Genomic DNA, 16,157 nt, shown 5'->3' with positions numbered 1-16,157 from the left:
CCCTAATAAAGGGGTTATGAGAATGTGCAATTAGTTTTTTGATTTTCTAAAAAGTAACGACAGGAAAAAATAAAGTTAGTTTTCAAAAAAAATCGTTTTTTTTCCAAAAAACTCAGCAATCCTTGAAATTTTTAAAACTTTTTTGATGGCATCTTGGTGAACAGCCCAAGACGCAACTTTGCCCCAATTCAACTATCTTCGTATCTATTACGGTTTCCGAGATACCAATGATCGTACCTCGAATTTGTAGCGCCCTGTATTATATTATTATTTATTGTAAATTATAATATTTACTTACTTGACTATTCTCTGCGAAGTGAGGTGGTTTGGCGTTCACAACCATTACAGTTAAGACCAAAAAGGCAAACAAAAATCGAACAATGGACTGGAGAAGAAAATATTGCATTTTGAACTGAAACAAAAAGAGTAATTATAATTCTAAATGCTGATTTATTAAAATTATTAATGGTTTCATACTTAAAGTATGGATTGACAAGAATATATTATAGTAATTACCAAATGTAAGAACAAGACTCCCTTAGTAATGGTCTAAGAACTAATCTTAGTCTTTGTCTTCTTGGTCTTACATTTGGTCCAGTCTTGGTATTAGTCTTGCTGCAAGACACTTGCAAGTCTTGCATTTCTTAATCATTTATTTTTCTAGAAGAACTTTCTACATATAGATTAAATAACTAGTATTTTAAGTAATTTAATGCAAATAAAATTAAAAAACAATTGTGTGTGCACTATGTGTGCATATTTGAAGTGAAACTTCTTATTAATTCCTTCTATCTGTCTGCCCGTCTGTCCGTCTGAGGACTCAATTGAGGTATCAGTTCGAGACGTCAAGGGCGCCATCCTGTATCCCGTCCCCAATTATGCCAAAATCGACCCACATTTTTCTTCAATATCAAATCCTTAGTCTGATAAAGATGTAAACGAAACGTCGTATTCAACTTTGCAGGGTGGGACCGTATGCCCACTCGCTCACATAGCCTGCCCATCAAAATTGGTCGTCGACATCAACTTTTGACGTTTCTTATGTCAAAACTAATTGTCACAGTGACACGGTCAAGTTGGCCTTGGTCCAATCTACTGTCATTCCAAATTTTATTTAAATCGGGCGATTTTTTGATTTGATTTATTGACGATGGGGTTTCCTAGTGCACGAACCGTCGTCAAAATATCGTGGAAATATGGGGCTTTTGAGTTCCATCTACAAATCTACATTCCGAGTTTCAGCCGCCTCGCTCACACAGGGCCCGTGTTACGACGCTCCAAAGATGGGTCCTCAACATTCTCATTGATTTACCACTTTTCACAGCTAGCTCATGTGTCAAGACCGTGTCGTGTTACGGCCTTGAATTTTTACTCCCATCGCCGTCGCTCCTCGTAAAGAAGTTTCACTTCAAAAACAAAAGAATATTAGAACATTCTATTTGTCTGATAATTTTTCAATATATTATATTGAAGCAGTATTTCTTCCTTTAAAATCAAAAGTATTTGTCGGGAAAACACTATTTGTAATAAACTGAAATAATAATTTGGAAGAAATAAGTAACATTTTATATCATATAAACGTGAAAAAATGCAAGACCGCTAGTTTTGGTCTTGATTTTGCAAAAAAGACGTACGTCGAAGCATCTCTTCTCCTAATATGGTTACAACTTGGTTACAACTTTTAAATTATTTCTCCAGTTAAGTTTTCCTCCAGCTTAAAGTTTAACAGCTATGTTAAAACTTTAAAACGATTTGGTTTGGTTTGATAGATACCCCTTTAGATGCTACTACTATCAATTATTTTAAAAATTAATTTTTGTCCTTCACTGTTAAATGAAAAAAATCTGAAAGTTTTTAAATGTTTAGTTACTTTTGGAATATGTGGGAATCTAATAAGTAATTATTATTTTTTATCATCTAATACTGAGACAACTAAGTAATAATTTAAACACATTACTGACATATAAGCTTCGTGATTTTTAAAATTCAATTGAGATGCCAATTGAGAAAAAGCCAACCTTTCGACTTTGTAGTTTGCAAAATCTGTAAAAATAGAGAGAAAAACTTTTTTAAACAGGGTGTAGCGTTTTTTATAACAACTACCACTGCGAACGGCAGCTTTTCATCGGAGAGCAGTCGTGGATAAGGTATTTCACTAGAGAGAAAACTAATCAATAACAATAAACAAAAAATATAGATATTGGGCGCCAGGCATATACAGAGAAAGAAAACACAGTTGTTTATTACTTAAAACTAGTGACTATATTCATTTATGATGTATCCTGATGGTAAATAGCATTGTACAATTTTAATAATTATTATAGTGGTTATATGTCGAGTAAAGCTATGTATGTAAATAATATTAAATATGTTCTTAACAATCTAACCACTAAACAGAGTCTGTACGATATTACTTAAGATGTACGTTATTGTTTAAGACTGAAAATGTTTTAAATGTTAAATGTAAAACTAGAACTTAAATCTACACTTAGCTGTTCTTTATGTAATCTTGCTTCAAACAGTAACAGCGTGAGGTGGGTTCGCATCTCTGTACTGTCTGTCGGCGATCCTGTTGGCCAAAACAACAAAAGGGGCCAGAATGAGGACACCATGAATTGATACAGCCGTAACTAACTAGCTTATAGATGGGAACGAAGCAGCATGGGGCTCAAGCTACATCCACGCTGGGGCACTTTATATGTAAGAAAAATAAATCCTACTGGGGACACTCGTCCACAGGACATCCGTACATAGGATAATGGTACAAGGGAACACTACCCGTATCTTGGATACTACTAGGACCTTGGATAATGCCCGTACCTTGGACACAGTCCGTCCATAAGACAATGTACGTCCATAAGATAATGTACGTCCATAAGATAATGTACGTCCATAAGACCCTCGAATTACTTCCGAGGGGTCAATAATAAACAAAGAAAGTCCTTTCTTCCATGTAACATTCTGGAGGACAAAAGCAAAAGAACACCAATGTGTCAGCAAAATACAAATACGAGTTAAGGTGGGTCAATCCAAAACTCTACCCTGTTGCTTCGAAATGGCAGCTGATTCAGATTTTGCAGCAAGATTTAAATTATTACCATTCCTAAAAGCCGGGATACAACAGAGCGGCAACCAAACTGAGGTTAAGCACGGAGAGAGTTGACAGAAGCGATGTTGACAGCGCCTCCACAGAGCGATAACAGGGTTGTGCCAAACGATAATAGGGTTGGCGACTAGGGAACGTAAAAATTACGCCAAGCGTGCCAAATAAATTATCAGGCCTGAACGATACGGAATCCGATGACGATACGCCAGACATCATATATATCATATATAAAAAAGACATGTAACGAACTAAAAACGTTACAAGGGTGGTTAACTGTATTCCGGAAACTTCGGCAGCATATTCTGCAGATAAAAATAAGTAAAAAACTTCGTATAAATGATGACCTAATATTCTTAGTTTCGGAGATACAGGGTGTATTATATTTGGATAAAAATTGGTGTCTATGGGAGTTTTTTGACATTAGAAATTAGATTTTGATGTCAATATGACTATTGGTAGGAGGCGCCAATTTCTACATTTGTTTTAACTGTTTTGAAGACTAAGACCGTTTCTCTCTCTCTCTCTCTCGGAGTTACGGGGTGTTTTTCAAAAATGTGCATTTTTAACAAATCGCTGTAACTTTTTTGCTATGGAAAATTTTGTATTTCCATGAAAACATTTCCAAAGCACCTTTTTACGTAGAATTTAATGGTTTAAGTATAATATTTTTAAAATTAATAATTTAAGAGTTATCAACAGAAAAATTGATTTTTTATTTGGGACACCCTCTATATTTTTAATTAACTGAAAAGAATTTAAAATTACCTTTCCAAAAATATAGCACACTTGATATTTTGTTATAATCCCCTTCGAAATACAGAATTTTTAAAAGTTCGCCACTTTTAACTAGTAGGCTTTGGACCCCCTATTGATGATATTCCCTTAATGGAACTCGAAAACATATTTTTCCAGCAAGACAACGCACCGCCTCAGAACGCTGAAGTTATCAGCAAATTTTTGCAGCCAATTTCAAGAATATTTGAATAGCTAACCAAGATCCCAGCCGTTGGCCGTCGAGGCTGCCTGACTTAGTGCCCATGAATCTAATCCTATGGATATATTTGCGGAAGAATAAAGGTTCCTTATTCTTCCGTATAATCTACACAAGGATTAGAAATACTTAGCAGTTATGAAAGGGTATCTTTCGCTCCCTCGGAGTTAATGAATTCCGCGAGAAATGTTCAAAAACTGTCCCGTTTGTCCATAACAGAAGACGGTCGATATGTCGAACACTTGTAGCAAAATCTCATGTCTTAGTTTGCTATTTATTTTTATTGTTATTAGATATAGTTTAAATGTGTTGATGTTGGTTAAATATATTTTAAATTGTTATAAAATTCTGCATCTCTCATAGCAAATATTATTTTCGTTTTAATTGATGCTCACAGCTAGAATTTTTTTGCATTACAGCCGGTGCCGTTCAAACTGATGTGAACTTAGCAGCCAAAAGATAGCGGCCGATTTGCCGAACATAGCCGAAGGGCCAGTGGCGTCGGGCGACTTAACTTAATATGAAATAATCATACAATTTCTTGCAGGAGAATTTTATAAATATTTAAATAGTACTAAAACGAAGTATGCTTCATTATGTTAATAAATTATTACCGATATTTTTATATCGGATTAATTATTATAATTTTGAATTGACACGCCTAGTGTAATTTTATAAAATATGTATACATTATACTAATGTAACCAAAATTAAAAAAAAAAAACTAATTCATTTATGATAGTACTAGTACTACTACCTTTATCAACAATTGGTTACTATCATATCGACAGAAACAACAAAAAAAGGTCATGATTTATATCACTACTACTACAGTGGCGTGTTCTTGATCGATTTAGTTTTCGGTATTTTCGTCAGCAGCTAATTTGTTTATAACGTTTTTCCGATTTTCTCGAAAACTACGTATACTAACAAGATCAAAATTTCAGGGATTATAGGGGTCCACTAGACTAATAATAATCCCCCAGTGGCGTGTTCTTGATCGATTTAGTTTTCGGTATTTTCATCAGCAGCCAATTTGTTTATAACGTTTTTCCGATTTTCTCGAAAACTACGTATACTAACAAGATCAAAATTTCAGGGATTATAGGGGTCCGCTAGACTAATAATAATTACCCAGTGGCGTGTTCTTGATCGATTTAGTTTTCGGTATTTTCGTCAGCAGCTAATTTGTTTATACCGTTTTTCCGATTTTCTCGAAAACTGCCCATACTAACAAGATCAAAATTTCAGGTATTATAGAGGCCCACTAGACTAATAATAATCACCCAGTGGCGTGTTCTTGATCGATTTCGTTTTCGGTATTTTCGTCAGCAGCTAATTTGTTTATACCGTTTTTCCGATTTTCTCGAAAACTGCGTATACTAACAAGATCAAAATTTCAGGGATTATAGAGGCCCACTAGACTAATAATAATCCCCCAGTGGCGTGTTCTTGATCGATTTAGTTTTCGGTATTTTCGTTAGCAGCTAATTTGTTTATACCGTTTTTCCGATTTTCTCGAAAACTGCGTATACTAACAAGATCAAAATTTCAGGGATTATAGGGGTCCAGTAGACTAATAATAATCACCCAGTGGCGTGTTCTTGATCAATTTAGTTTTCGGTATTTTCGTTAGCAGCTAATTTGTTTATACCGTTTTTCCGATTTTCTCGAAAACTGCGTATACTAACAAGATCAAAATGTCAGGGATTATAGAGGCCCACTAGACTAATAATAATCCCCAGTGGCGTGTTCTTGATCGATTTAGTTTTCGGTATTTTCGTCAGCAGCCAATTTGTTTTATAACGTTTTTCCGATTTTCTTAAAAACTACGTATACCAACAAGATCAAAATTTCAGGGATTATAGGGGTCCACTAGACTAATAATAATCACCCAGTGGCGTGTTCTTGATCGATTTAGTTTTCGGTATTTTCGTCAGCAGCCAATTTGTTTATAACGTTTTTCCGATTTTCTCAAAAAATCTACGTATACTAACAAGATCAAAATTTCAGGGATTATAGGGGTCCACTAGACTAATAATAATCACGCAGTGGCGTGTTCTTGATCGATTTAGTTTACGGTATTTTCGTCAGCAGCCAATTTGTTTATACCGTTTTCCGATTTTCTCGAAAACTGCCCATACTAACAAGATCAAAATTTCAGGTATTATAGAGGCCCACTAGACTAATAATAATCACCCAGTGGCGTGTTCTTGATCGATTTCGTTTTCGGTATTTTCGTCAGCAGCTAATTTGTTTATACCGTTTTCCGATTTTCTCGAAACTGCGTATACTAACAAGATCAAAATTTCAGGGATTATAGGGTTCAGTAGACTAATAATAATCACCCAGTGGCGTGTTCTTGATCGATTTAGTTTTCGGTATTTTCGTCAGCAGCTAATTTGTTTATACCGTTTTTCCGATTTTCTCGAAAACGGCGTATACTAACAAGATCAAAATTTCAGGGATTATAGGGGTCCACTAGACTAATAATAATCACCCAGTGGCGTGTTCTTGATCGATTTAGTTTTCGGTATTTTCGTCAGCAGCCAATTTGTTTATAACGTTTTTCCGATTTTCTCGAAAACTACGTATACTAACAAGATCAAAATTTCAGGGATTATAACCACTAGACTAATAATAATCACCCAGTGGCGTGTTCTTGATCGATTTAGTTTACGGAATTTTCGTCAAGTTTCGCTAGCTAATTTGTTTATACCGTTTTTCCGATTTTCTCGAAAACTGCGTATACTAACAAGATCAAAATTTCAGGTATTATAGAGGCCCACTAGACTAATAATATAATCCAGTGGCGTGTTCTTGATCGATTTCGTTTTCGGTATTTTCGTCAGCAGCTAATTTGTTTATACCGTTTTTCCGATTTTCTCGAAAACTGCGTATACTAACAAGATCAAAATTTCAGGGATTATAGATCAAATTTCAGTAGACTAATAATAATCACCCAGTGGCGTGTTCTTGATCGATTTAGTTTTCGGTATTTTCGTCAGCAGCTAATTTGTTTATACAGTTTTTCCGATTTTCTCGAAAACGGCGTATACTAACAAGATCAAAATTTCAGGGATTATGGGGGTCCACTAGACTAATAATAATCACCCAGTGGTGTGTTTTTGATCGATTCAGTTTATGGTATTTTCGTCAGCAGCCAATTTGTTTATAACGTTTTTCCGATTTTCTCGAAAACTACGTATACTATCAAGATCAAAATTTCAGGGATTATAGGGGTCAGTAGACTAATAATAATCACCCAGTGGCGTGTTCTATAATCGATTTAGTTTTCGGTATTTTCGTTAGCAACTAATTTGTTTATACCGTTTTTTCCGAAAATCGGAAAACTGCGTATACTAACAAGATCAAATTTTCAGGGATTATAGAGGCCCACTAGACTAAATCGATCAGGAACACGCCACTGGGTGATATAATCCCCAAGTGGCGTGATCTTGATCGATTTATTTTCCGTATTTTCGTCGAAAATCGGAAAACGTTATAAACAAATTGGATTTTCTCGAAAATACGGCGTATACTAAATCGATCAAAACACCACTTGGGGATTATGCCATTAGTCTGATGGGCCTCTATAATCCCCAGTGGTGTTTTGATCTTGTTAGTATACGCCGTTTTCGTCAAAATCGGAAAAACGGTATAAACAAATTCCGCTTTTCTCGAAAACTACCGAATACTAAATCGATCAAGAACACGCCACTGGGTGATTAGTATTAGTCTGATGGCCCACTAGGCTGGAATAACATGTTAGTATACGCCGTTTTCGAGAAAATCGGAAAAACGATATAAACAAATTGGCTGCTGACGTAAATACCGAAAACTAAATCGATCAAGAACACGCCACTGGGGGATTATTATTAGTCTGATGGGCCTCTATAATCCCTGAAATTTTGATCTTGTTAGTATACGCCGTTTTCGAGAAAATCGGAAAAACGGGTATAAACAAATTAGCTGCTGACGAAAATACCAAAAGTAAATCGATCAGGAACACGCCAACTGAGTGATTAGTATTAGTCTGATGGGCCTCTATAATCTCTCTGAAATTTTGATCTTGTTAGTATACGCCGTTTTCGAAAAAATCGGAAAAACGTTATAAACAAATTGGCTGCTGACGAAAAAATACCGAAAACTAAATCGATCAAAAACACGCCACTGAAGATTATTATTAGTCTGATGGGCCTCTATAATCCCTGAAATTTTGATCTTGTTAGTATACGCCGTTTTCGAGAAAATCGGAAAACGGCTATAAACAAATTAGCTGCTAACGAAAATACCGAAAACTAAATCGATCAAGAACACGCCACTGGAGTGATTATTATTAGTCTAGTGGACCCCTATAATCCCTGAAATTTTGATCTTGTTAGTATACGTAGCCGTTTCGAGAAAATCGGAAAAACGTTATAAACAAATTGGCTGCTGACGAAAATACCGAAAACTAAATCGATCAAGAACACGCCACTGGGAGATTATTATTAGTCTGATGGGCCTCTATAATCCCTGAAATTTTGATCTTGTTAGTATACGCCGTTTTCGAGAAAAATCGGAAAACGGTATAAAAAATTAGCTGCTAACGAAAATACCGAAAATAAATCGATCAAGAACTACGCCACTGGGTGATTATTATTAGTCTGGTGGACCCCTATAATTTTTGATCTTGTTAGTATACGTAGTTTTCGAGAAAATCGGAAAAAACGGTATAAACAAATTAGCTGCTGACGAAAATACCGAAAACTAAATCGATCAAGAACACGCCACTGGGTGATTATTATTAGTCTGATGGACCTCTATAATCCCTGAAATTTTGATCTTGTTAGTATACGCCGTTTTCGAGAAAATCGGAAAAACGTTATAAACAAATTCATTGCTAACGAAAATACCGAAAACTAAATCGATCAAGAACACGCCACTGGTGAGATTATTATTAGTCTAGATGGGCCCCTATAATCTTGAAATTTTGATCTGTTAGTATACGCCGTTTTCGAGAAAATCGGAAAAACGGTATAAACAAATTGGCTGCTAACGAAAATACCGAAAACCTAAATCGATCAAGAACACGCCACTGGGGAAATTATTATTAGTCTGAGTGGGCCCCTATAATCCCTGAAATTTTGATCTTGTTAGTATACGCCGTTTTCGAAAATCGGAAAACGGTATATAAACAAATTTTGTTGCTAACGTAAATGTGAAACTAAATCGGATCAAGGCTACGCCACTGACAGAAAACTAAATCAATCAAGAACACGCCACTGGGTGATTATTATTAGTCCAGATGAACCCTATAATCCCTGAAATTTTGATCTTGTTAGTATGCGCCAGATTTCGGAAAATCAGGCAATACGTTATAAACAAATTGGCTGCTGACGAAAATACCGAAAACTAAATCGATCAAGAACACGCCACTGGGAGATTATTATTAGTCTGATGAGCCTCTATAATCCTTGAAATTTTGATCTTGTTAGTATACGTAGTTTTCGAGAAAATCGGAAAAACGTTATAAACAAATTGGCTGCTGACGAAAATACCGAAAACTAAATCGATCAAGAACACGCCACTGGGAGATTATTATTAGTCTGATGGGCCTCTATAATCCCTGAAATTTTGATCTTGTTAGTATACGCCAGTTTCGAGAAAATCGGAAAACGGTATAAACAAATTAGCTGCTAACGAAAATACCGAAAACTAAATCGATCTACTTATAACACGAAACTGTATGCTTGTAGTTAGTAGTGATATAAATCATGACCTTTTGTTGTCGTTCTTGTCGATATGATAGTACATGACCTTTTTTTTTGTTGTTTCTGTCGATATGATAGTAACCAATTGTGTTGATAAAGGTAGTACTAGTACTATCATAAATGAATTAGTTTTTTTTTTTTTTAATTTTGGTTACATTAGTATAATGTATACATATTTTATAAAATTACACTAGACGTGTCAATTTGAAATTATAATAATTAATCCGATATAAAAATATCGGTAATAATATATTAACATAATGAAGCATACTTCGTTTTAGTACTATTTAAATATTAATAAAATTCTCCTGCAAGAAATTGTATGATTATTTCATATTAAGTTAAGTCGCCCGACGCCACTGGCCCTTCGGCTATGTTCGGCAAATCGGCCGATATCTTTTGGCTGCTAAGTTCACATCAGTGCCGTTCAAAGCCTACTTTTCGGCGGGCGAATTTTTATATACTCTATATATCTCGAAGAGGAATCGAGCAAAATATCAAGTGTGTTATATTTTTGGAAAGGTAATTTTAAATTATTTTCAATAAATTAAAAATATACAGGGTGTCCCATATAAAGAATCAATTTTTCTGTTGATAATTCTTAAATTATTAATTTTAAAAAAATTATACTTAAACCATTAAATTCTACGTAAAAAGGTGCTTTGGAAATGTTTTCATAGAAATACAAAATTTTCAATAGCAAAAAAGTTACAGTGATTTGTTAAAAATGCAAATTTTTGAAAAACACCTTGTAACTCCGAAATGGTAACAGATATTGATGTGCGGTTTTCACCATCATGCTTTTGATGAAAATTGAGCTCCAGACACCGATATTAGTTTTCGTCTATCTCCTATAGAAAAGGGTGTTTCCCTTTAAAAGCGTCGAATTTGACCCACCCTGTACATTTTACTGATTTTTTATGTGAAAAATATCTCTTCCTAAAAATCGCTACGAGCAACCGTTCTCAAGGTATTTAGAATGGAAATAGTCAATACGTGTCATTATTGACAAAAAATAAACATGTTGATTAGATAGTTATTTGACTGAAATAATAAATTTGGGAACTTTTTATTTTTTTAAATTAATCATAAATTTTTCTTCAAAAAAATGATGATAAAACAGTTTCTGTTGAACTTTTGCCACAAAAACGTTTCAAAATTATGATTATAGTTTTATAACTATTTAGTCAACATGTTTAATTTATACACATCGGGACAGGTCAACTCTGTGTATAGGATTTTAACGTGTAAGACAGTGATGTAGGCAGCTTAATGGCAAATCAAATGTATTAAAAAGAGAAAAAAGTTGGGTGGGTATGGGTGGGAACATTTCTTCTGAGCGGTATTGCCAGATTTTGCATCAAAATTTCAAACCGCATAAGTAGACGTTTCAAAAAAATGTCGCATCTAGGGTTGGATCTGGATTTTCGACAATTAGTTACTCATTTTACTACAATTGTAATAGATTACATTTAGCTTAGATATATTATCTTCATTTCTGTAGTATACATGAAGATTTTTAACATAGTTTATTTTATTCTAATTTCTTTAAGACTACGATAATATACTGGTCGGCAAGAGAAAATCTTGGGTCGTTTATTTTAGTCATCATTTACCTACATGTCTAGAAGTGAATCGCTATGGCAATCTTGTAAGTCGGGGAGAGAAAATTATTATCTATCCACTTAATCCGGAGCTCAACTTCATACGCTTGGGAAAATTCTTGCTCTTTTCTCTTTGTTCATTTATACAATCACAGAGTCTATAGACTCTGTGCACTACAATCGGCACCCAAAGCCGTGTGTACATTATCTAAAAAATATGCTGTATTACGTAGTAAATAGTGCAAATTCTATTGTCGACCATTCTAAACAGTATTAAATAATAATGGAGTGAGCCAGTGTGAAGTGAGACATTAAATGATTGATCTTTTTGTTAAATTACGTGGTATAACTTAACACAATGATGAATCGTTTAATGTTTCATATGCACCTCCATAATTATTTAATCTGTAATCATACTGATTACAGCGTTCGACAACAGAATTTGCGCTTTTAGTACGTTTTGTAATTAATAGATTATCTGTCTTATTATGCAACTAGGGATGTACGTGTCTACGTAATAGAGCATCAGCATCTCTCTCAATATATCGTATTGTACTGAACACGTTGACACACGAGAATCAGCAGCCAAAGCCGTGTGTACGCTTCATTAAATAAACTAACCAAAAATATGCTCTATTACTTAGTTACGTACATCCTCAGTTACATAATAGAACCGATAATCAATTAATTACATAATGTTGTAAATATCAAAATTCTATTGTCGACCGATCCGGATTAAGTGGATAGGTAATAAACTTCTCATTTTTCTCCCGTATTTTATAGTCTTTTCTCTTTCAGTATATCGTATTGTACTGAACAAACGTTGACTTTATTCTTCATACACACGACAATCGGCATACAAAGCCGTACGTTGTACGTTTTATTAAATAAATTAACCTTTTTGTTTATTTATTGGTTCGTTTATGCTTTATTTAATGATTGATATTATTTTGTCAAGTTATACCACCAAGTGCTATAAACTAGTACAAAATTAAAAAACTTAATTTTAAGTAAAGTTCTTTGAAATATATCTGTATTACTATTATGAATGAAAACTCTTATCCATTTTTAATTTGGAATTATATTAATTGCCATGTGTCATGTTTTTATTATTATTGTCAATTTTCTGCGGATAGCTGATAAATTAATCTATTGTCAATTCAATATGATTATATTATGATGTTCAAATACCATTTTGTTATTCATAAAAACGGCCTTTTTATTACTTCTCTGTCATACTGATCCATCAATAAATATTTCTTACGTGTTGCAGCAGACCAGCAAAATTTATTAATTTTATGGTCCTTTATATTTACTCATCCCTGATTCCATCCAATTATGGCCGCTGATGAAGCGGGAGGTAGACGTTCGCTTTCGGTCATAGGCGTACTGAAAACTAAAATTTCTTATCCTCGTATTCAGAATTATAAATAGCAATAAAAAGGATAAAGATAAGTAAAACTTTATACTGATAAGTTTGCTGTACCAATATTAAAAAAATTGGTAGTAGGAAATATTATTTCATAATATTATGACATGATAATGTTATAATGTAATACTATAAAGTAAAGTAAAAGATTTGAAGTTAACATCTCCTTTTTGCTGCCAGGGCTAATTTGGACGGGGCCTACTTTGTTTACGCGGAATCCGAACAGCGGTCCTCGGTCAATGACCGAGCAAGTGTCTAAATCGACTCTTACTCACGAGATATCCGATCTCATCCGGCCTTGAACCGGCGTGAATGAGCAGTGTGTGTCAAAATATTTTACACTTTTGCCTTTATTGGACAACAGCACGATACAGAGTTTCGAACTGGTCACCCGTCTATCCACTAGTATCGCCTTACGTCGCTTAACTTCGGTGTTCTAATGGGAACCGGTGTTTCGACGTAGCTGGACCGTTGGTTGCCCGTAATACTATAGCTACAACCGTTATAACACTAGTTATACCACCCCGCATAAATTCAGTATTATTATAAATAAGTAATTTATTTCACACCCCTTAAAGTGTAGCACAATTAGAATCATAAAAACGATGCCACTTAACAGTTACATAATGTTTATAATGTTAATTTTAAAGGTCGTTTTACATAAAAATTGTTTATCTGTTTTTATTTATGATACAAAACCCGCTTGATCATAAAACTTTTTGATCATGTCGATGAGTTAGTGAAGGCGTTGTTACACTGTTTGCATCTTAAACATTGTCAGCTGTCATAAAAAGATTATTATTAAAATTCTAATAAATTAAATTTTACAGAATTCATAAGCAAAACTTTTAAACTAAAATTGGCTGTAATACTAAATCTAAATGAAAATAAAATATTAGTACGCCTATGACTCAAGAGTTTGGTTTGGTTTGGTGGCGACACGTGCGAAGAGATATGCATGGCTTCCACATTTCGAGAGGCGGGGGTGAGACAAATCAAGTGGTGGGAGAGAATATGGCCGTAGATGCCAGGTCTAGGAAATATTCCCTAACATTAAGGTTTCTATCCAGGAAATACCTTTTTAGAAAGCATATTTTGGACACAATTTAGTGTGTGTATTTAATTTGTTTTCTCAAACTTGGCATTTCTAAAAGTATCATCAGATAAATATTTTAAAAAGAATATTTTTGTTGGTTGATTGACCGTGCCAACCAGGCTTCAGGAAATTTTCAAAACTTCATCTGGCAACACTGACAGTATCGAAGTCCTAGAACGGTAGACAGAAATCAAATCAGTCGGATTTTGAAAGGGGTTGGGTGTACATCATTCTACAATATATTTACGATTTTGAAGGTTATCCATACATCTCGAGACGTTTAATCTTTTAACAATAAAAATAATTAAACGTCCGGTTGTATCTATACTGCTCATGTTTTTTTTGCTTGCTGTTTCAGCATAAGTTAAAACAAGCATTAAAAAAATGACTAAAAATCAACTTTAAAAAAGGACAATTAGCAAAATAATTATAAAAAATTAAATCAAAGGTTCAAAAACACCTCCCTGTTGTGCTTCGCAATAGCCAAGACGGTTATAAAACTCTGACCTAACTTTAGCTAGGTAACATAACAGCGGGGATATTTTCTAACGACTGAACGATTTTTAATCGCAGCTCGTCAATATTCATGGGTCGTTCATGGTTATGGCCATAAATGGAGTTTTTTACATATCCCCACAGAAAGAAGTCATTGGGCGACAAATCAGGAGAATGTGGTGGCCAATTAATTGTGCCTTGTGTGGAAATTAGCCGATTGGGAAATGTGGTTTGAAGGAACAGATTTACGTTCCGCGCGTTATGCGCAGAACAGCCATCCTGCTGAAACCACACTTCCTCAAAATTGATTGGCAAATTTCGAACTGCTGGTACAATTTGGTTTTGTAGCATATCCAAATATTTGGCAGCTGTTAACATACCATCAATAAAAAAGGCCCAATGATATGATGCCTTTTTTATTGATGGTATGGTATGTGTCAATGATGATAGGTATTGATGATTTCGATTCCAAATATCTCGAGAACGATTACTCGCAGTGATTTTTACCAAGAGACCTTTCTTACGTAGAAAACGTCGTAAATGTATATTGTTTACTCAGTATTTTTATACAGGGACGGATGAAAAGTTATTACTGTTCAAACCAGTTAAAAAATATTTAGGTGGCCCATTCTACAAGTAGGAGTCATATTCAAATCAAAATTCCCATGTCAAGAACCTCCAAGTCACCAATTTTCATCCAAATATTGACGTAACTTTAGAAATTATTTGAAAAAAATCGAAATAAAAATGAAACTTCTATACCCCGTATCTCCGAAAGTAAGCGTTTTAGGACATACCTACATTTATACGAACTTATCTGCAGAATATGCTGCCGAAGATTCCGGAATACAGTTTGGACCACCCTCAATAAAAGTTTTTCATATCTACTGTTTTACATTAAAGTTTTATCATATAAAAAAATGAAGTTTCCGATAATAAAAGAATGGTGAGAAATAGTTTTGGGGGCGTCACCTTTGCCATAGTCCAAAAAAATCGGAAGATGACTAAATACAAAAGAAATATTCTGCCAAATATATGGTGCCAAGTTTGAATTACCCTGGACATAATTCAAGTAAAGTATTTTAAGTTATCGTCTCCTTTCTGCTGCCAACATTCTATATTTATTATCTGATTTCGCACCCTTGAGTAAAACTGGCTTATTTTGAAAAACTGGTTATAATCTAGTGGCAGTTCGTGGTCATTTTGTAAAGACGATGCAAAAATAAATCACAGATCTCACACCTTACGCAAGCATCCTATGTATTGAAAATCCACCTGACACAACTTTTAAGTTTTTATTTGTTCCTATGTGATGTGAGTTAATCTCTCCCAATATAACAAATTAATTACATACTGTAGTATGTTTATGATTATTTACATTTTACATCTTTTCCAATATAACAAATAATGAATTAAGAATATAAAGTGATCTTCAGACGCGATAGCGATCCAATACAATATTAAATTTTTTGAAAGTGAATCAAATTATTGAAGTGAAATTTCTTTATGCGCACTGGGAGTAAAAATTCAAGGCCGTGACACACGAGCTAGCGAGACGATAGAATAAGAATACCATGCCAACTAAGTGAAATTTGGTGTAATTTTTATTTAATTTGTATTTTTTTAGACAGATTTAAAAACATAACCATAAATAATTAACGAAAGGAAATAGATATATTG

General features: G+C 34.2%; 1 protein-coding gene across 1 annotated transcript in view; it reads right to left on the bottom strand.

Moving 5' to 3' along the window:
• LOC115885811 overlaps window positions 1-16,157 on the bottom strand; it is a 108,288-nt gene that overhangs the window by 11,287 nt on the left and 80,844 nt on the right. Inside the window, exon 2 of the mRNA XM_030904836.1 lies at window positions 299-412. Coding sequence (XP_030760696.1) covers window positions 299-406 — 108 coding nt within the window. The 5' untranslated portion in view covers window positions 407-412. The remainder of the gene's footprint in view (window positions 1-298; window positions 413-16,157) is intronic.

The sequence above is a fragment of the Sitophilus oryzae genome, unplaced genomic scaffold, assembly GCF_002938485.1.
Source record: "Sitophilus oryzae breed Bouriz unplaced genomic scaffold, Soryzae_2.0 scaffold_41_pilon_pilon, whole genome shotgun sequence".
Taxonomy (NCBI): domain Eukaryota; kingdom Metazoa; phylum Arthropoda; class Insecta; order Coleoptera; family Curculionidae; genus Sitophilus; species Sitophilus oryzae.
The sequence above is the reverse complement of the archived record's forward strand: the minus strand, read 5'-3'. Positions and strand labels throughout refer to the sequence as shown.